Source organism: Macaca fascicularis, chromosome 2 (genome assembly GCF_037993035.2).
Source record: "Macaca fascicularis isolate 582-1 chromosome 2, T2T-MFA8v1.1".
Classification (NCBI taxonomy): domain Eukaryota; kingdom Metazoa; phylum Chordata; class Mammalia; order Primates; family Cercopithecidae; genus Macaca; species Macaca fascicularis.
Window position 1 is genome coordinate 39,420,614 of NC_088376.1, and position 23,584 is coordinate 39,444,197.

At 38.2% G+C, this 23,584-nt stretch overlaps 1 protein-coding gene across 13 annotated transcripts in view; it reads right to left on the minus strand.

The window, feature by feature from the left end:
* STAG1 (STAG1 cohesin complex component) overlaps positions 1–23,584 on the minus strand; it is a 402,189-nt gene that overhangs the window by 219,449 nt on the left and 159,156 nt on the right. For 12 of the 13 annotated variants that reach the window (XM_074031099.1, XM_074031097.1, XM_045385127.3 and 9 more), the window contains one exon: positions 5,904–6,000. The exons of the other annotated variant lie outside the window; for it this stretch is intronic. Coding sequence is in view for 11 of the 12 variants with exons in the window: in XM_074031097.1 (XP_073887198.1) it covers positions 5,904–6,000 (97 nt within the window). In the remaining variant the exon portion in view is untranslated. The remainder of the gene's footprint in view (positions 1–5,903; positions 6,001–23,584) is intronic. 13 annotated transcript variants of the gene reach the window in all.

The window sequence follows — 23,584 nt, forward strand, 5'->3', positions numbered from 1 at the left end:
CCTAAAAATATATCTAGGGAAAGGCCAGGCGCAGTGGCTCATGCCTGTAATCCCAACACTTTAGGAGGCCAAGGCGGGTGGATCATGAGGTCAGGAGTTCAAGACCAGCCTGACCAACACAGTGAAACCCCATCTCTCCTAAAAACACAAAAAACATTAGCTGGGCATGGTGGCGCGTGCCTGTAATCTCAGCTACTCAGAAGGCTGAGACAGGAGATTTGCTTGAACTCGGGAGGTGGAGGTTGCAGTGAGCCGAGATCGTGCCACAGCACTGCAGCCTGGGTGACAGAACAAGACTTTGTCTCAAAAAAAAAAAAAAAAAAATACAGGGCAAATCCCTACATCCATTCACAGACATCTTCCTCATTCTTTTTTACAGCAGCACAAAACTCCAACATGTGGCTATACTACAGTTCATTCAATCACTGTTTTTATATATGAACATTTGGATTGTTTCCAATATATTCCAATAACAAATAATGTTGCATTAATTTTGTGTACCTAGTTTCTTACTGCTGAAGGTATATACTCAAGGTAAAATCCCAGAATTAGGATGGTTGAGTCAACAGATAAAACATAAATATAGATTTGGTAAATATTCCTGGATACCTTTACAAAAGTTTATCAATTTGTATTCTAAACAACAATGTAACAGTGTCTGCTTTCTCCCACCACAGCCTGAACAACAGAATGTTCTTATGATTTTAAACTTGTGCCAATCTGATAGGTAAAAACAAATAGTAACTAAGTATAGTTTTAATTAGTAAATTCCTTTTGTAATAAGTAAAAAATGTTTTCTTTTCATATGTTCTAAAATATGTTTACTAATGTCTCATAGGTACTTAGGTCTATATCAGGATTTTTATTATATTCTACTGACATAAAAGACAGTGTGCTTTCTTTGTAAATCATATTAAGATAATATGCATTATGCCCCTTTAACAAAAATGTTTTAAGATCCATTTTGTAAAATGTCTTTTCAGGAACTATAAAGGTAGTCAAAAGAAAAATGGGCAAAGGATAGGAACAGAGAATTCAAAGAAAAAACAGTAATGGTTCTCAACCCTCGTTCATCAGAGAAATACAAATTAAAACTATCCCATACACAAAAATTAACCATGGATTAACAGCCTAAATATAAAATATACAATCCAGCCTCCAGATTTGTAAGAAATAACCATTAGAAGGAAACATAGAGGTAAATATTCATGACCTTGAATTTGGCAATGGATCCTTAAATTTGACACACGTATCGGGAGGGGAGGGGAGGGGAGGGGCAGGCAGAGAGAGGAAGGAAGGAAGGGAGCGAAGGAAGGAAGGGAGGGAGGGAAGGAAGGAAGGGAGGGAGGGAAGGAAGGGAGGGAGGAGGGAGGGAGGGAGGGGAGAGAGAGAAGGAAGGAAGGAAGGAAGGGAGGGAGGGAGGGAGGGAGGGAGGGAGGGAGGGAGGGAGGGAGGGAGGAAGGAAGGAAGGAAGGAAGGAAGGAAGGAAGGAAGGAAGGAAGGAAGGAAGGAAGGAAGGGGAGAGAGAGAATGAAGGAAGGGAAGGAGGAAGGAGGGAGGAAGGAAAGGAAAGGAAGGAAGGAAGGAAGGAGGAAGGAGGGAGGAAGGGAAGGAAAGGAAGGAAGGAAGGAAGGAAGGAAGGAAGGAAGGAAGGAAGGAAGGAGGAAGGAGAGAGAGAGGGAGGGAGGGAGAGAGGGAGGGAGGGAGGGAGGGAGGGAGGGAGGTCAGACTTAATAAAATATTAACCTATTGTGCACCAAAGAACATAATTAAGAAAGTTAAAAAGACAACCCAGAGAGTGGGCAAAAATAGCTGAAGTTCTATACTTGATAAAGGTTTGGTATCCATAATATATACAACTCATCAACAAAAACACACATAATCTAATTTTAAAATGAGCAAAGGACTTGAACGTATATTTCTTCAAAGAAAATACAGACATGTCCAACAAGCACACGAAAAGAAGTTCAAGATCATTAGGCATTAAGTGCACACAAATTAAAACCACAGTTAGACACCACTTTATACCCAGTAGGATGGCTATAATTTTTAAAACTACAAAATAACAAGTGTTGTTGAGGATGTAGAAAAATAGGAATCCTCATACATTTCTGGTGGGAATATAAGATGGTGCAGCCACTGTGGAAAACAGTTTGGTGGTTCCTCAAAAAGTTTAAACAGAATTATTATATGACCTAGCAATTCTACTCCTAAGAATTTACACCTCAAAGACTCAAAAACGGTACTTAAACAAGTATTTGTTCACAAATGTTCAAAGTTGCCATATTCACAATAGTGAAACACACTCAAATGTCCTTCAACAGGTGAATGGATAAACAAATAGTGATATATACATACAAAGGATTATTGTTCAGTCCTAAACAGAATGAACTACTGATACATGCTACAACTTAAATGAACCTCAAAAACATATGTTAAATGAAAGAAGTCACACAGAGAAGGTGACATATTGTGTGGTATGATCAGAACTGGCAAATCCTCAGGGACAGAAAGTAGACTCATGATTGCCAAGGGATGGGGGAGAAAAGAACAAATAATGATTACCTAACAGGTATAGGGTATTTTCCTGGGGAGATTTTTAAAGTTTTGAGAAAAGACAGAGGTGGCAACTGCTACAATGGACTGAATGCTGTGTCCTCCCAAAATTCCTATACGAAAATCCTAACCTCCAAAGTGATGGTATTAGAAGGTGGGACCTTTGGTATGCAATTAGGTGATGAGAGGGGGACCCTCATGAATGAGATAAGTGCCGTTATAAAGGGGACCCCAGAAAACGCTCTCAACCTCTTTTTTGCCATGTAAGGGTACAACTAGAAGTTAGTATTCCGCAATGTGGAAGAGGGTCCCACCAGAACCAGATGATACTGAGACCCTGATCTCAGACTTCCAGCCTCCAGACTTGTGAGAAATAAATTTCTATTATTTGTAAGCCATCCAGTCTACGGTCTTGTTACAGCAACCCAATGTATGGCAGCTGCACATTTATGAATGCTCTAAATGCTACTGAATTGGTACACTTTAAAATGCTTACTTGTATATTACGTGAACTTCAAAGCACTTTTAAAAATCAGACTGGAATAGTATCTTCAAATCATTCTGAAGACTAATCCAAAAACTTGATAAATACACATTGTTGAAAAGGCTAAGAAAAAGCAGACATTTTAATGTATCACTGATGAGAGTATAGAAGAATACAATTCCTATAGCTGACGATTTGGCAGTATCTACTATAACAAGTACATTTACCTACAGATATTCTTTCATAAAGACCAAATAAGGTATACATAAAATTACTCATTACAGTAAGCATTCTCTGTAACAGCAAAACACTACAAATAACACAATGGTCTTTTAATAGAAGTCTAGTTAAGCCGGGCACGGTGGCTCACGCCTGTAATCCCAGCACTTTGGGAGGCCGAGGCGGGCGGATCACAAGGTCAGGAGATCGAGACCACGGTGAAACCCCGTCTCTACTAAAAATATAAAAAATTAGCCGGGCGTGGTGGCGGGCGCCTGTACTCCCAGCTACTCAGGAGACTGAGGCAGGAGAATGGCGTGAACCCGGGAGGCGGAGCTTGCAGTGAGCCAAGATCGCGCCACTGCACTCCAGCCTGGGTGACAGAGCGAGACTCCGTCTCAAAAAAAAAAAAAGAAGTCTAGTTAAATAAATTATTGTACATACACACAAAGGAATGCAATGAGCCTGCGTTTTTAAAAATGAAGGAGAGGCTGGGAGCGGTGGCTTACACCTGTAATCCCAGCACTTTGGGAGGCTGAGGTAGGCAGATCACAAGGTCAGGAGATCGAGACCATCCTGGCTAACACGATGAAACCCCATCTCTACTAAAATACAAAAAATTAGCCGGGAGTGGTGGTAGGAACCTGTAGTCCCAGCTACTCAGGAGGCTGAGGCAGGAGAAAGGTGTGAACCCAGGAGGCAGAGCTTGCAGTGAGACGAGATCACGCCACTGTACTCCAGCCTGGGCAACAGAGAGAGACTCCGGCTCAAAAAAAAAAAAAAAAAAAAAGAAGAAGAAAGAAAAATGAAGGAGAAAGGTCTCTATACACCATTACCTTTTGTGTAAGACAGGTGAGGTGGAGAAGGAAAGAATATACATTCCTATCTTATAGGCATGAAAACTAGATAGATGGACAGTTAAGTTCAACAAACTAGTTAAGAGCAGTTAAGTGTGCATAGATGGATGGGAAGGCAGGAAGGCAAAGACTTCTTATTATACAACTTTTAAACTTTTTTATTTTGAACCATGAAAACAAATTTCAAAAGGAAAAATTTTAAACACTATTAATTGCTTTCAAATTAAAACCCAATCCAACAGGTCTGTTGATTAATAGGACTATATGAGAAAATGTATATAAAGCACATCATCAGTGCTTGCCTCACCTACTTTAAGGCTGTAAAATGAGCAAACTCTCTTACTTTATAGTAGCCTAATCTCTTGCCAATCCTCACCCATTTCCATGCTCTACGATTCAGCCACAGAACCCCCTATGTTCGGGACTGAACCATGCTTTCTTGTCTTAAGGTCTTTTTGCATAATATGTTACCTTTTGCCTTTCTCATCCTTCTAACTTCCTTTTACTCATCTTTAATCTCACCTCAGAGTTTGCTTTTTGTAGGATATACTTTTTTACAACCTCCCCACATTCATACATATACACAGAGACACACAGCCTAGGCTGCATCAGCATCCCTTGCTCTTTCTTGTTACTCCCACAGTGTCTTATGGTTGGGGACACACACTCCAGGTGACACGGCTTGACTCTCAATCTTGAGTTTCACACTTGCTAACTGTATTATCTGGAATAAATTTACCTAAACCCTTTCATCTCAGTTTGCTGATCTACAAAATAAAGATCCCATCTGCCTGATGGGACTGTTAACAAAGATTAAATGAGCTAATGTATGTAAAGCACACAGCTTGCCACATATTGCACAGTCATTAAATAGTAACCAGTTTTATTATACTTATGGCACTGAGCCCTTCGCTGAACTATTAATGTATTTCCCTCTTTGTTCCTCACAATGAAGATGCCTTTAAAAATTACACATACTTTAACACTTTTTAGGGGCAGAGACTGCCTTGATAACTTCTGTATACCCTGATGGAGTATCTCATACAAGGTTGGTGCTCTGTAAATATTTGATAAACTACTTATGTCAATATGGTAAGTGATAACTTGGATATAAACAAACAAGCTTTCAAGAAATCAATTTGGTCAGTTATCTCAATAAAAGATTACTATTCCTTCTGTATTCACAAGCAGAGAATGGTGATTTAACAACTCATTTCCCCCCTGTAATACAAATTAACCTTTTAAGATTTATCCAGAGGAGAAAAAAATCTAGCAGTTATCTCCTAAAATGATAAAAATAAAATTTCGCTTTAATCACCTTACAATTGCAAACTTAAGACACCTGATTCTGCTACTTGTATTACTTTAAGAAAATTATTTAAACCTAACTATAAAATGACTACCAAATACTGGCAGGGATATAAAAGAACGAATGCTAGCAACCAGCACACTTCCTAATATGGAGTATACGTACAAATAATATGAGTAAAAATTATAAAAGCCTATGATCTAAAAAATCAATTCATAAAACTACTAAACGAATTTAGATTTCCTCCCAAAATTTCAAAAACTATATAAATGTGTTACACTTTATAGGAGCAAAACTGAACAAGAACAAAAATGGAACATCATTAAATAACTTACCAGTAATATTCTCTATCAGAAAAAGATCAGCATATAATGTTTTATTTTAGGGTAAATTATGTATGACTAGTGGCAGGTGAAGTAAAAGTCACACTGCTGAACTGACAGGCTCAATGTACATCATTTATTTCAACATTCTGTACCTCGACATCCTGAACACTGGATAAAAAAGTTGATTAAATCCAGAAGTGCGATGTCCCTGTCTTGTTTATATGATTCAATCCAGTCATCCACCACGGACTGTGGAAAAAAAAATATAAAAATGAAAACTTCAAAAAAAATTGATATTATAGCAAATAAATTTTCAAAAAAGTTTGTGTGTTTGTGTGTGTTTCTATCTGAACAAGAAAATTACTTACCTGAAATTATTTCTCTGTAGCCTAATAAAAGAGACTGCCTCATTTTTAAAGACCAATAAAAAGTGACTTACTAGGTTTCAAAGATTTGTTTACAATAGAATCCAAAACAAACCTTATCTTACCAATCCCATTAAGTACAATAATTAAGCAAGCATAGATAATATTCAAACCATATTATGAAAAGGATAAAAATTAAGTTAACTTCACTTCTACACAGACACAAACTTTCTGAGTTATCAAAAAGGATAATGCACGAGTAGTGCATACAAAGAATGCACATAATAAGAGGCATTTTTTTCAAGAATACAAGAACGGCTTAATATTAGGAAATCAAATAACTGATTTATCAAGAAAATGAAAAATTAAAACAACTATATATCAAATTAGATCTCAAAAATGTATATAAAATTCTGCAGCTAATCCAAAAAGAAAAAAAACTTTCTAGGAAAATTAGAGTTCAAGAAAATCGACTCAAAGGATAAAAAGACTAAAATATATTTGCTGTTGAAATACTTAAGATATTTCAACTAATTAAAGAACAAGGCACGGATGCCCCCTAACCATTTAACACAGGGTTGAAGTCTTTAGTGAATGCAAAAGTTAGTAAAATTTGAGTAAAGACAATTCTCTTTTCCTACAGATGATAAGAAAATCCAGGAGTCTCTATTAAAGTGATTCAAGAGATTAATAATAGGAAAATTTGACAAGGTAGCTGACAAGATAAATATACAAAATAACTTAACAGCGCAATACCTAGAAAATATAAATGGATTAGTAGCTTGTTCACAACAAAAAATATCTAAGAATACATCTAAGACAATTTTTAAAGAGGAAAATTATTAAAACTTACAGGATATAAAAAGACTGCAACAGGTATCATATTCTGAATTTTAAAAAAAGACTTAGTGCTATATCAATAAAGGTTGAGAGTCTTGCCAACTTACAAGGCAAATATAATGTAATTCCAGTTTGCATTCCAGTGGGCAGGATTCTTTGAGATTTTCTTGGGCAGAGGTAGGGATCAGAGGAAATGTATAAAAATATGAATTTAAAAAAAATAAAATTTTGTGTACTAAGGTATATTTACATACAGTAAAATGCATTAATCTTGTTATTTCTTTTTATTTTACATTTTTATAAATAAACCCACCTGTGTAACCACAACCAAGATAAAGATAGAAAACATTTCCAGAACTAAAACAGGCTCCCTTAGGTTGCCTTCCAAGCAGTAACCATCCCCAGCACAAAGGGTAATTATTATAGTGACGCATATTACCATGAATTAGTTTGACATGATACTGAAACTCATATAAATGGTGTCATCTTTTGTTTTTTATTTCTTTCAAACAAAGCTGTATCAGTAAGATTCAGCAGCATTGTTATGTGTATTAGTAATGCCTTTTTTGTATTGCTGAATATTATTTCATTGTATGAATATACCACCATCTATCACACATTTTACTGTTGAGGAATATGAGTACTCAACATTACTCAGTTGCAGTTGCAGTTTAGGGCTATCACAAATAAAACTGTTACGTACACACATTTTGATGAATATAAACATTCTTTTCTGTATTACAGACCCAAGAGCAGATTTGTTAACACACATTATACACACACATCAAGGCTTAGTAGATATGCCAAACAATTTCTCAAAACAAGTTGTAATAAATCACGCTTCCACCAGCAATGTATGAAATCCAGCAAGATGTGAGATTTTCAGGTGCTCTACATCCTCACCCAAGACTAGGTATTGTCAGTTCTTTTAATTTAGCCCATTGTGATTGAGCATATCCCTTCTTTAATGACCTTCCATTGGGGAGAACCACTTTCCCTTGCTCCAAGTGAAAGAGAAGACTTTCTATACATAATACTGTTTCACTGTCTCATCACATTAGTGTCTGGGGGGTTTTGTTTTTAAAGTAAAGAGAAAACTAGAAAGAAGATTATGGTGGTAAGAGAGGGTCAAGAAGAAAATAATACCATGGTATCTGGGCAAGGTTCACCTCTGCTGAATAACATGTCACGTCCTGTAAGCTCAGGATGATGGTGAAACTAGAAGTGAATAGAGCAGATCAAGAGCAACTTTTAGACTCAGGACTGAAGCAGAAATGCTTTGCAACCTAGGTAACAAAGTGTGGCACAAAACTGAAGAAGTTACTTCCTCACTTTTACAGGGGTCCAGTAACGTAAAGGCAGTCTGAGTAGAATTTTAATTCCCAAAGTAATTGTACTAACTTATACTCCCACCGGTAACATATGAAGAGCTCAAAACATTCTAAGACTGGTGCACAGGAACCTGCATTAGAAATATTAAAACTCTAGTCCAAGCATGGTGGCACACACCTGTAATCTCAGCACTTTGGGAGACCAAGGTAGGCAGATGACGTGAGCACAGGAGTTTGAGACAAGCCTGGGCAGCATAATGAAACCCTGTCTCTACAAAAATTAGCTAGAATGGTGGTGCATGCCTGTAGTCCCAGCTACTTGGTAGGCTGAGATCAGAGGATCACTTGAGCCTGAAAGGTCAAGGCTGTAGTGAGCAAAGATCGCACCAATGCACACCAGTGTGGGCGACAGGGCGAGACCCTGTCAAAAAACAAACAAAAACTTGGGGCCAGGTACAGTGGCTTGCACCTGTATTTCTGACAACTTGGGAGGCCAAGGTAGGAGGATGACTTGAGGCCAGGAGTTCAAGACCAGCCCAGGCAACATACACAGACCCTCATCTCTACAAAAAACAAAACAAAACAATAGGCTGGGCATGGTGACTCACGCCTGTAATCCCAGCACTTTGGGAGACCGAGGTGGGTGGATCACGAGGTCAGGTGATCGAGACCATCCTGGCTAACACGGTGAAACCCCGTCTTTACTAATACAGAAAATTAGCCAGGCGTAGTGGCGGGTGCCTGTAGTCCCAGCTACTTGGGAGACAGAGGCAGGAGAATGGTGTGAACCCAGGAGGCAGAGCTTGCAGTGAGCCAAGATCGTGCCACTGCACTCCAGCCTGGGCAACAAAGCGAGACTCTGTCTCAAAAAAAAAAAATTAGTGAGGAATGGTGGCACGTGACCACAGTCCCAGCCACTTGGGAGGCTGAGGGAGGACGATTACTTGAGCCTAGGAGTTTGAGGCTACAGTGAACTATGATCATGCTACCACACTCTAGCCTGGGCGACAGAGTGAAACCCTGTCTCTAAAATGAATCAATAAGGCTGGGCGCAGTGGCTCACGCCTGTAATCCCAAGACTTTGGGAGGCCGACATGGGTGGAATACTTGAGGTCAGGAGATCCAGACCAGCCTGGCTAAATGGTGAGACCCCATCTCTTAACGAAAAAGACGAGAGAGAGAGAGAGAGAGATGATTTATGATTTACAATCATAAATAATAAACAAGGCCAGGCATTGTGGTCCATTCCTGTAAACCAGCACTTTCACAGGCCGAGGCAGGCAGATCGCTTGAGCTCAGGAGTTTGAGATCACCTTGGGCAATGTAGCAAAACCCACCTCTACCAAAAATCCACAAATTAGTCAGGCGTGGTGCTGCACACCTGTGGTCCCAGCTACTTGGGAGGTTGAGGTGGGAGGATCACTTGAGCCCAGAAGGTGGAGGTGGAGGATGAAGCTACAGTGAGCTGTGAGCGTGCCACTGCACTGCAGCCTGGGTGACAGAGCAAGACTGTCTCAAGGGGGGGAAAAAAAAGTAAGCAAGTAATGTAAGAGAAGAAAATACAAAAATAAAAATACATAATAGCTCTTTGCATTAAGGGAAAAAATAAATGCAGAAGAAATAGATCCAGATATATATAACTTCCACTATGACAAAGGAGATATTTCAATTTTAGAGAGGAAAATTATTTATATAATAAATGATACTGACCCTGACATATTGGTTATTCATCCAGAAGTAAACAAAGTTGTACCTTTTATAAGCTCTCAGAGAGGTATGAAACAAATGAATTTAAAGAACTGAACTCTAGGCCAGATGCAGTGGCTCACTCTTGTAATCTCGGAGCTTTGGCGGCCAGTGAGGAAGGATCACTTGAGGCCAGGAGTTTGAGAGCAGCCTAGGCAACACAGCGATACCCTGACTCTACAAAACATTTTTAAAATAATTAGTTGGGCACAGTGGCACATGCCTATAATCCCAGCTACTCAGTAGTCTGAGGTGGGAGGGTCACTTGAGTCCAGGAGTTTAAGGTTGCAATGAACTGTCATCTTCAACTGCATTCCAGCCTGGGAGACAGAGCAAGAAAAAGGATTAAAATTTAAAAAAGAATTAAACTTCAGAGAGCCATGTATGAGCCTTTCTTGAGTTGGCAGAGAATGGCAACTGTTAGAAGCATTGCCAAGTATGGGCATAGGTCGTTGGATAATGCAGCCTGTCATAATACAGAGGATCACGACTAAGTTAAGAATTTGTTTTAGAAATCACATGTGGCACATAATCAAATTGTGCTGAACATTTTCAAGAAGAGAAAATAAAAATTCAAGCAACCAAAGACTACATATAGGGAAGCAAGGAATAGAATAATGACACACTTCCCATTAAAAACAAAGCAAGCCCATGGATAATATAGTAATATATTTAATGTCCTGAAGAAAGATGAAAAAGTCCATCCAGAATTTTTTATTTGGCAAAAAAAAAAAAAAAAAACCTTTCAAAAAAAGGCAAATAAAATATTTTCAGACTAAAAACTAAAACAAAAAATAAAAACAAAACCAACTTCATGAAAGAGAGATTGTCCAGGCTGGATAAAAAGACCCAACTGGCTGGGTGCGGTAGCTCACGCCTGTAATCCCAGCACTTTGGGAGGCCGAGGAGGGCAGATCACGAGGTCAGGAGATGGAGACCATCCTGGCTAACATGGTGAAACCCTGTCTCTACTAAAAATACAAAAAAATTAGCCGGGCGTAGTGGCGGGCGCCTGTAGTCCCAGCTACTCCGGAGGCTGAGGCAGGAGAATTGGTTGAACCCGAGAGGCGGAGGTTGCAGTGAGCCGAGATCGTGCCACTGCACTCCAGCCTGGGTGACATGAGCAAAAGTGTCTCAAAAAAATAAAAAAAAAAAAAGACCCAACCACATAATATTTACGAGAGACACACTTTTAATATAAGAGCACAGATAGGTAGCAATAAAAGGATATATATGGGTGTGTGTGTATATACACATATATCTATATACATACACACACATATACACACATACACACACACCATGCAAACATGAACCATAAGAAACATGTTGTGGTTATATTCACGTCAAAGCAGAAATCAAGACAAGAACACTACCAAACAGAGAAATATGTTATAATAATAAAATGGTAAATTCATTAGGAAGTTGTAACAACATCAAATTTTTACACCAATTAACAGGAGTCCCAAAATACATAAAGCAAAAACTGAACTAAAAGAAGAAAGAGGCAAATTCATAGCCATGGCTGAAATTTTTAACACACATCTTTTGGTAACTGATAGAAGCAGCAAACAAAAAAATAAATGTGTATAGAAGATAGGGATAAAATTACTAATAAATGTGATCTAACTAATGCATAAAACTTAACACCAACAATTACAGGATACACATTCTTTTCAATTACACATAAGAATATTCACCAAAATAAATCATAAATCAAACCTCCGTAAGTTTTTAAACACTGAAATAATACAGAGCAAGCTCTCTTGCAATAACAGATTTAAAAATCTGTCCCATCTGATTTAGAAATCAGTAACAAAAATATATATAAAATGTCCCCAAATGTTTGGTAATGAGAAAATTTTTAAAACTGAATAAAAACATTTCAAAAACTGTAGGATCCACCTAAAACAGTGTTTACAAGAAAATTTAGAGCTTTAAATATTTATAATTTATAGCTAAGTTATAGTTTATATAAGGAAGGGCTTAAATCAATGACCTAATAATCTACCTTTTTGGTGGTGGGTTTTTTTTTTTCTTTGAGACAGGGTCTCACTCTGTCACCCAGGCTAGGGTCCAGTGGCACAACCACAGCTCACTGTAGCCTCAATCTCCCATGCTCAAGCTATCCTTCCACCTCAGCCTCTCAAGTAGCTGCGAACAGAAGCATACGCGACTGTGCCTGGTTAATTTTTGTATTTTTGGTAGAGACGGGATTTCACCATTTTGCCTAGGCTGGTCTCGAACACCTGGGCTCAAGAAATCCTCCCGCCTTGGCCTACCAAAGTGGCTTCTACCTTAATAAACAGAATATTCCGATGTGGATTGTCTTTATGTGGACGATAAGGAAAAGTATGCAATATAATTCCAACAGAAAATTAACAGAAAGGCTATTTCTGATAATGCAGCCACAGACCCAAAGAGAAGGCTATAGCTTTAGAACATCTGAATCTGATTACAGACACACAGTCATTCTGGGACCTAAGTTGACAGAGGATCTTGTATCCTTAACAAGTGGCTTCCAAGGTCAACCATGAATATCAATAATAAGACAGCATTTCATGGGAAATTTTTGTAAGTCATGTTTGGAAGTAGTGCATATCATTTCAGCTAATATTAATACTTCACAGGCAAGAACTTGTTAGCTAGCCATATCTGAATGCTATGGAAGTAGAGAAATGGAGTCTCTGTTTGCCAGCAGCCTCCTTGAACGTTCTTCACTATGAAAAAGGAAAAATAACTTTTGGTAGATAGCAAGTCACCTCTGCCAAAAACTGCCCCTCTGGCTACCAATATTTATATGCAGCCCTCCCCCCCCCAACTTAGAGAAAATATTTGTTTGCATGGATATGAGTATTATAGTACTATTTACTATTTACTAAAAAAAACCTCACTGAACAATTTAAATGTCTATAAAGGAACATTTCACTAAATGATATATCCACACAGTAGAATGAAATGTAACTAGTAATACAAATGAGCTGAATCTATGTTAGCACTAATGATTGAAAAAGTTGTTTCTGACATTAAATGCACAAAGAAATGAGTATGATTCTATTTTTTAAGTACATAAATCTCTCTCTTTTTCTCTCACACACACACATACACACAAACATGGGAAAAGGTATGGAAAAATTCAACCTGTGACACTAATAGGCTTAAATGTCCTCAATTCATTACAGTTTAAGACTTCGCTACAAAGAAAACCTCGAGACCTGAGCCATAGATCCTCAATGAGAAAGCTATAACAAGCAGCATCTGAATCACAGATTACATTCATATGACAAAAATGATGACATTTGCTATAATTACGTTTTATTATATTGTACTAGCAGGCAGTATAAAAATTAATATTCTGTCTTGTTCCAGAAGGCATATGAGGTAGTTTAAAAATAACATTTTTTTAAATTGAGAAGAATAAAAAACCATTAAGATTACAAAGAGGAAATATAAATATATGGAAAAGAGCAGTCAATATCGTAGTTAAAGATGAGTTTTAAATCTGCCTAAGCTCCCTATAAGGTAAATCTAAAAGATCAATCAATTCAATCTAGATATCTACACAGTACAGAGTCCACATTCTTCAAATTCTATTAGGTAAGTATACTTTTCTCAGTAAGCCATTTGGTAGGACCTCAGGTAAGCAGACAAGGGCACAGAGAATTAGTATTCTATACTGCTGCTTAAGACTAGATTCATTTGCTTTGGAGAAAGACAAGCAGACGGAAAAGATAATACAAATTACATTACTTTGTAAATTCAAGAACTTAATCCGGAATCTTGAATGAAAGACCTTCCCGCTTCCAAACTGAGAATCACTGTATAATAAATGTTTAGGTAATCCTTTTCAACATAGCTTTTAGCAATATCACACACATTTTCTGTGAATGCATATATAAATACTATGTAGTTAGACAAAATTTTTTTTATTACTTCATGAGGTTAGACTGTTATTTTATCTTCAGGTATAAGCTAAAACATTACTGATTTTCAGAGCTCTCCAAAGACTGTTTTTTTGCTTTTATTGTTTTACAGTTTTTAAATGTAACTCTTCAGGGGCTGTGGAGAAAAAATGACACTATAGACATAATACTATTTCTTTCACTAGTTCTGTATTAACTAACTGCAGTTTCAGGCCAATGAGATCTAATCATATAGCCCTTCATGTGGTAAGCCATATTTTCATTTTACCTTAGTTATGAACAGAATTACAGCTTTCAGTATCACTTCAATATCACTTTTTAGAAAAATAAATATATAATGCCCCATGACAAGTATACTTTTCATACTTCACTTGATACCAATGTTTTGTGTTTTTTCTGCTTTGTATTATTCTGCTTTTGAAATAGAAAATTATTTTCAACAAATGTACACATTTTCAATTTAACCTGGTACCCAACCAGGTTAAAAGTTTAGTACTGTAACAGTGATTTCTAAATAAACATAGCACAAAAAGGAATGTCTTAAATATCAATTATCTTCAAGTTTTTATATTAATATTTTCTTCCAGTTTGTAGGCTGTCTTTATAGTTACTATATTTATCTTGCAGAAGTTCTCATTAGAGAAATTTTAGCAAAACTTCCCTTTTTTTTTGAGACAGGGTCTCACTCTGTCACCCAGGCTGGAATGCAGCGGTGCAAACAGAACTCACGGCAGCCTCGATCTCCTAGGCTCAAGCAATCCCCCCACCTCAGCTTCCCGAGTAGCTGGGACCACAACTGCACACCACCCATGCCTGGCTATCGGGGTTTTTTTGGTATTTTTTAATACAGATGAGGTTTTGCCACGTTGCCTAGGCTGGTCTTGAACAAAAAACACAAAAATTAGTCAGGCATGGTGGTGCATACCTGTAGTCCCAGCTACTTGGGAGGCTGACATAGGAGGATCATTTAAGCCCAGGATGAGCCCAGGATGCCGAGGTTGTGGTGAGCTGAGATTGTGCCACTGCACTCAGGACTGGGCAACAGAGCAAGACCCCATTTCAAAAGAAAAAGAAAAGGAAAAAGAACAAAGAAAAGAAAGGCAAGTAAACATTATTTTTAAGAGGAAAATCCACCTAATCAATAAAAGATTTAAATCTAGTGGTAGCCAGAATGGAAAAACGACACACATCTAAGCCCAGCTAGGTAAAATTCATGAATTCAAAGAAAAAAGTAAAAATCTTATAAATACTAGAACCAATAATAAAACAAGTCAGACATAATGGACCAACTCTATCCCTACACACCAAGCATCCAATCGGCTTTCAATGTCTTACTTCTTAAGCAATTAGCTAAGAAACTAGACACAAGGGGAAAACCTCTGTATCAATTATCAATGTATTGCCTCTTGGCCCCAAATTTAACCTTCAGTATCTGCTCTGGAATAATGGACGAGACTATACAAATATTTCTCCTTTACATTAAGAAGGATGTTAAGTTCTATCAGTACAGAGCTCTGAAAGGACACTGCAAGAGGAAGGGGTCTCCTCTTCCTAGTTCTGGTATGTTGAGTTTTGCTTTTTTTGCTCTTGCTGCATGGTTCATCATTGGTGAGTATATATAAGAAAATCCAGCAGTGGTCAGCCTCACACCAAGAGTATGCAGTCTTTTGTTGACCTTGTGCCCAAGCCTGGGACTGGTGATTACTCTCTTGATGCAGCCCTTCCAATATGGACACTGGCATGTTCCAAGACTCATACTGGGAGCAGTGCCCTGTCTTTCCCTATAAAACTGTCTGCCATATTCAACACAACTACTCAGAGGGTTGTTTCCTGCTACCCAGCAACTGCTAACCAGTTCTGGCCAAGGCAAGAACTTACAGTGAACTTCTCTACATTCCAATGGGCAGCAATCCAACTTACCAGACAAGGTCTGAACTCCAACCCGAGAAAGGGGACCTCTCCCTTTCCAACTTTATCTTTTCTTGAGAAATCTCCTTAATCCCTAGGATATCCTCTAGAGTTACCTTTATATTTTTGTAGTTACTCCTCTATCATAGCTTAGTAATTACTTGTAATAAATTTTATCGACAATCTGGCTCTTGATTAAACCCAGATTGATCAAAAAAAAAAAAAAAAAAAAAAAAAAACTGGTTCCAGGGGATAAATCAGAAAAGAAGAGACGAGGGAATTTGAGTCATATCCTTGGGATTAAAGATAGAGCTTAGCTCCTTGCCAAGGAAATGGGATGCTAGTAATCGATGGCATATAGTAACTTGGGAAAAATTAAGCTATTACTGGTGGCTGATTGTGATAAAGTGCCAATTTAAGCACATGCCTTGAAAGCTTACATGACTGATGAATTTGGGAATTATGGCAATAATTATGGCTGTAAAGGTAGCAGGGTTAAGAAAGATCCTTTTAAGTACACATGAGTATTTACAGAGATAAAACAAAAAGCTCAAGTTAATGCTCAGCTTAAATGATAATCTGAGAAAGCCAGAGAATTTCCACGAAGAATCCTAGAATGTGTCATTTCTTATAAGTGAGGGGCTGATTTTGTTGAAAATCAAGCCAGGAAATCTAATTGTGTCAGAGGCAATAACAGTTTAATTCAGTCTCACCGAGTTTCTCATCTGGAAGTAAGAATCTTCACTGGCAAAGAATGGGATCCTAAAACTTGGAACAGAGAAATCTGGTTGGTCCCAGATCAAACTAGCAATTGTGAATACCTCTCCTCCATCCTCCAAGTAATTCTGAGCCTCCTATACCAGTGGAAGTAGCTTGCTTTCCAAGGTTTGAGAAGACTAGCCTTCTTAAGCTTGAAAGCCCTCTGATAACTTTACGTGGGCAGATGGCTTGAAGGGGGATGCTCATTCTCCTGAAGACTTACCAAACCAGCCCCTGATGCCACTAGATCCATGACTAGGCTCAAATCTCAGCATGCTCCAAGAAGACAAATACACACTATAACCAGAAGAAAATAGCTTATATACTCAACAGAAATCTGAGGCGCATGTATGATAGTAGATTCTAAAAGTATTTTACCAAAGGAGGTGGAATATAAAACCATAACAGGTCAAATTAATTGGTATCAGGTGCGCTTACTAGAGATTCCAGATTTCATACATTAGTTCATGTTGCTGAAAGTGACTACAATAGCTTATCTGGTTGGTGCACTGAAAGCTGGATTTAACAGCTGAGATACCAGAGCTTCCCTGGCATTGACAGAGTCCAGTGACTTCGGGAGTTACTAATGCTGGACTAGACTTACCATGTGAGAACTATACACATGCAGCCCCATTCCTCAGCTATGCTCCACAAGAGGGCCCAGAGGCAATGAAAACTACAATAGTGAAGGGAGTAACTACATCTACATGCTTTTAAAGCTCTGTAAGCTTACTCTTTTTTGTAAGTCAGCTATGACTATGGGGAATGTGGTCATTAAGAGGTTTCTAAGGAGATGATGGGATCCCAAGGTAACACAGCCCAAGTGGCCACACTTAATCATCAAAGACAAAGTGAGAAAATTATCTATAAACGGCAGTAGGGACACGCTGGTATTCACAACGTCTTGGCCTGCAGAGATCTTGGGCAGTAGATACTATTACCAGTGCCCCTAGGAACAAAATAGGTGGGCAGCCCACAAGAGTACTGTTTGATTTATGTAGAAGGAAAAACTTTAGGCCTGGTAGGCAGAAATCTAACTGGTGGAGAGTTATGGTCTCTCAGCAGTCTCCAGACCTGGGTCAGTTCACAGACCCAGAGCCCCTTGAGTGAAAGGGAAACCAGCTCCCTGCACAACTATTCCAAGTACATACAATAAATCTTTTAATCCTTTCCCAAAGGGACCTGCTCTGCAGCCATTAATTAGAGATACTGTGCATTGTTAAAAGGAAATATCCAGACCTTTCATGTATTAATAGACACTATCTCTGAATTGACATTAATTCCTGGGGATTCAAAATGCCATTGTATTCCACCAGTTAAATCAGGGGCTTACAGTGGTCAGGTAACAGATGATGGAGTTGTAACTCATGTTTGTCTAAGAGTGGGACGACCAGTAACCCACCCTGTGGTTATTTCCCCACTTCCAGAATGTGTAATTGGAAAAGACATACTTGGCAACTGGCAGAATCCCCATATCAGCTTTCTAACCTACAGGATAAAGGTCATTAAGGTTAAGTATGGCTAAAGGGAAGTTCGTGGAACTTCCTCTCCCTACTGAGATAATAAACTAGAAGTAAACACTACATCCCTGGGGAATTGCACAGTTTAATCAAAGACTTGAAAGAAGCGGGGGTGGCAAAATCTATTACATCTTCATTTAACTCACTAGAGTTTGGCCTATGCTGAAGTTAGAGAGATCTTAAAGAATGACTACGGACTATCATAAACTTAATCAGGTGGTTACATTAACTGTAGTGGCAGCCCCTGAAACTTGATATGCAGCTACTGACCTCACTTACTCCTTTTTCTCCAATTAACAAGAACCACTCAAAGCAAGTTGTTACCTGAAATGGACAAAAGTATACCTTCGTACTCAACTAAGTATGAATGCTTTCGCACTATGCTAGTTCTCCTGTATGTGCCATAAGGTAGTTGTATTGGTTATCTATTATCTCTCAATTTCTGTGGATTCAGGAATCTGAACACAGCTCAGTTGAATCCTCTGTTTAGGGTCTCATTAGGCTGCAATCAAGGCACTCACTGTGCTGCATTCTAATCTGGATGCTCAACTGGGAAAAAGCGATTTCTAAGCTCACTTAGATTGATTTGCTTGTGGTTGTATAACTGAAGCCCTTGACGTCCTGCTGGCTAATGGCTAGAGACAGACCTCAGGGCCAAGAAGCTGCCCACAGTTACTTGCTATATGGGATTCTCCAATACGTCATTTTATTCCACAAAACATCACATTCTGAAAACGTGTTCCAGACCACTGACTGCTCTGATACTTTATTGAGATGTCCACAGGCCTCTGAATTTGAGAGGGCTGGAGAGGCAACTCCTACACTCTATTTTGCATATGTTTTACTAAGGCTTTAGATGTACTCCCTTTCATCGTATACAATTAGCACAATGCTGTCAGTGTGTATAAAATATCAGCAAATAATTATGTAAACGCCAGAGAAGAAAAAAGCTAAAATAAATGAAAACATTCCTTAGAGGACCAGGTTGGAGGTGGAGAGGACAGAACAGGGGATCAGGGGATTGCTATTTTGGTCACAATACCATTTGTATTTTTTTTTTTTTTTTAAATTGAGACGGAGTCTCACTCTGTTGCCAGGCTGGAGTGTAGTGGTGCGATCTCGGCTCACTGCAACCTCCACCTCCCATGTTCAAGCAATCCTCCTGTCTCAGCCTCCCAAGTAGCTGGGACTACAGGCGTGCACCACCACGCACAGCTAATTTTTTGTATTTTTAGTAGAGATGAGGTTTCACCATGTTGGCCAGAATGGTCTTGATCTCTTGGCCTCGTGATATGCCTGCCTTGGCCTCCCAAAGTGCTGGGATTACAGGCATGAGCCACCACGTCTGGCTCATTTGATTTAAGTCATGTACATGTGTTACTTAGATAAAAATAAGGAAGAAAATAAAGATATGAATCAATAAATACTAGGTAAACAAAAAAACAGAAAAACTGGTGACAATATTAACATCAAGTTAGTATTTAAGATTAGAAGCACTAAACACTAAAAAGGTGGCTATTATATGGTAAAAGGCTAAATATACAAAGTAGGCAAACAAATCATTTGCTTTGAGTTTGCATTTATTCTTGTATAATTCTTAAATCTAACAGTTTTTTGCCAATTTTTTTCTTATTTAATTATTACTTTATTATTTACTACATCTAGATTCTGTTTTGGTATACGGTATGAGGTAAAAATCTTGTGCTTTTCTGTTTTTCTTCAAGTTGTTAATCAACTGTCAGTCACAATTACAAGAGAAAGTATCAGGAGAACAAAAAAAATTTTTTTGTAAAGGTGAGGTCTCATTATGTTGTCCAAGCTAGTGAACTCCTGGGCTCAAGCAATCCTCCTGCCTCAGCCTCCCAAGGATTGTAAATGTTGGGATTGTAAGTGTGTGCCACCAAGCCCAGACAAGAACATAATTTTTAACATTAGTTACATTATTGTTACACTTAGGTCTATTTCTGCTCAAGTGATGCCAGCTGTTGAGCCATGTTAATTTACATTACTATTTTCTGAAGTTTTATGATACAATCTACAAATCAGTAGAGCAAGTCCTTCATTACTCTTCATTTTCAGAATTTTCTTGGCCACTGACATGTAGGTTCTACTCAATCATTCAGCAAGTTCAAAAACAATCCCTAATATTTTGCTGCTACATTACATACATAAGTTATTTTTAAAAGATTTTTAAAGGAAACACAGATAAATATTTCATAAAAAAATATTACCTGTCTTTTTATCAAAGAAACGCAAATAGACCATTTTAATCTTTCAAATAACAAATAATATATTTAAATGATGACCCTCAGTGTTGCCAGAGGTTTGCAAAATAAGTATTTACAATGCTGGTAGGGAGAGCTATTTGGTAATATTTATACAAAATCTTAAAAATATTAACATTTTGGACCCAGCAGCCCTAGTTAAATGAATCGCATACAAAATTACATGTTCATTAAGATTTTCTAAATGTTTACTTCTACTTAGGATAATGAAAAATTATAACACAATCAAAACGGAAACAAAAAAATGGAAAGTACAGAATACCATGTATTAAAAATTCACATATATTCAAGGAATACCAACAGTGGAAAAAATCATTCCACTCTTATAAAACAAATATAACTTTAACATGAGCCTAGGCCAAACACCAAATAAAACACCAGGAACCAAAATCTTAAAAATTATGACTATGTGTGATATCTTCTTCTCTTCCTTTTAGAGTTCTCTTCTAAATTTCTAACAAGAGTATGTATGAGTTAAATCAAAAAGTAATAAACGTTATTTTAAAAATCATACATCTAAAAGGAAATAATTTGTTAAATCATCTTAGTAAATCACTAAGTGCTGACTATGCACATTTTACAGTGGAAGGTGCTAAGTGGCTACAAAAAGTGCTTAGCATAGTTCCTGATACAGGAAAACATTTAATCCTGCTTTGGTTTTTGTGTGGAGGTTGAAGAGGTGGGGGTGGGGGGTTAACAAAGAAATACAAATGTATCAAAGGTACATAGCCAATACCTGCAATGAGGGAAGTTCATATATTAAACACAACTGAAAGAGGCTCACCACAGTTTTAAGGAGAGCTGAGGGAGTTTGTCTCACATGTAACAGATGCTTTTAAAATTACAGTTAACATTAACCACCTGTTTCTCAGAGACCCATTAGCAAGAGCTGATAACGGAAAAAGGAAAGAAAAACTCCTTTGCTAGTTGCTAATGGTATAATGCCAGGCTTTAAATTTGGATCATATAAATTAGCAATTCCAGACCAGGCATGGTGGCTCATGCCTGTAATCCCAGCACTCTGGGAGGCCGAGGTGGGTGGATCACCCGAGGTCAGGAGTTCGAGACCAGCCTGGCCAACGTGGTGAAACCCTGTCTCTACTAAAAACACAAAAATTAGCCGGGTGTGGTGGTGCACACCTGTGATCCCAGCTACCTGGGAGGCTGAGGCACAACAATTGCTTGAACCCAGGAAGCAAAGGCTGCAGTGAGCCAAGATCGTGCCATGGCACTACAGCCTCAGCAACAGAGTGAGACACAGTCTCAAGGCGGGGGGAAAAAGCCTAATTAGAAAATCAATTACAAGGAAACTAGGGGAAGGAAGATGTTTAGTGACTTGCCCAAGACCATCCCAGCTAAATAATGACAACTTTCTATATTTGTTTTCTCATAATATTTTCACCTGTAGAATAACGGGGGGTCAGCTACCTGTCACTCAAAAGCAAAAAAAAAAAAAAAACTGCTGGAGAGCCTATACAATTGTTCAATTTTAAAGCCAATGTATTCTAAACATCTAAGCCAATAAAACTTTTTAAATGACCATGTAATCTGTATCACCAACAATCGTTAAAAGCACAACACTGTCCTGTCCTGGTACTCTAATATATCATACCGCTCTTGGTTTCTTTCTCCTGTTTTATTCTTCCACTGATCTTCCTTCAAGACTATTTCCACTAAAAATATCTGGACTGAAAACAATAAACTAGTAGTTCACACAGTAAAATTCCTCTATACATTCAACCAGTTCACAAAACCTCCTTGGCCCTTATCTGAAACTGGGCTGTTCTCCCAGTAACCTTGGAATATTCCAGTACTTCCTTTTTAGGTACTTTATGATAACTGCTGTCTCCTAGCTACTAACTGTCACATGCAAGCCATCCTGTTTCTATCAGCATTCAGAAAACTGATCAGCCTTAAGGACCCTTGCCAGGATTCCTACCACCACTCCTCCACCTTGTGATAAATCAGCCTCGTAAGTCACCCCTCCTTCCAGCTCAGTCACTGAAGCTTTGTTTCTTGGTTCACAGTGTTCTCTATCCTAATTCAAGCCATAATGCTGAGGCATTTTGATATTCTTATTGAAGATACATCCAATATCTTTCAATCCACAATTCCTACTTCTGTAGGTCTGAGGAGAAGCTAGCAAGGAACATACCAATTCAAGCCTCTGAGTGACAGGTGAAGGATGAAGTTTTAATATGTGACATGAGGCTTTTAACTTTAAGTATGTTTTCTCAGGTCCTCTCTGTATCCAGTTAGGAGACATTCATATCCTAGCCTATTAATGCTGCAAATGGCATGACATCTATAAACATTTTCTAAGACTATACATGCCAGATTATACTCTGTCTTGTTTCAAGTAACTCAGGACACTCAATGAACTACAAGTACTGAAAGAAATTCCTGGAACCAATCATAACTCACATTCTTGTTCTTTTTGCTGAACAGTAAATTTAGACTACTATCTGGGTTACAGAGCCTTAGGAGAAATATCAAATAATTATATAAACTGGAACAGCTACAAATTTCATCTTCAATGCCTTTAACAATTATTTTACCTGTCCTAGATCAGTTTTCTCACTTATGTCTTTTAAATCAATTCCAGGCAGGGAGCAGTGGCTCACACCTATAATCCCAGCAATTTGGGAGGCCAAGATGGGCAGCTCACCTGAGGTCAGGAGTTTGAGACCAGCCTGGCCAACATGGTAAAATCCTGTGTCTGCTAAAAAATACAAAAATGAGCCAGGTGTGGTGGTGTGCACCTGTAATCCCAGCAACTGGGGAAGCTGAGGCAGGAGAATTGCTGGAACCAGGAAGGCGGAGGTTGCAGTGAGCCGAGATCACACCACTGCACTACAGCCTGGGCAACAGAGCAAGACTCCATCTCAAAACAAACAAACAAAACACACAAAAATTATCTGGGCATGGTGGCCTGTAATCCCAGTCACTAAGGAGGTTGAGACAGGAGAATTACTCGAATGCTGTGAGCTGAGATGGCACCACTGCACTCCAGCCTGGGTGACAGAGTGAGACTCAAAAATAAATGAATAAATAAATAAATAAATAAATAAACAAACAAATAAATAAAAATTTAAAAATAAAAATAAAATCAATCAATTCAAATTTTTTCTTTTTTACCACTCTTTCTATCTATGT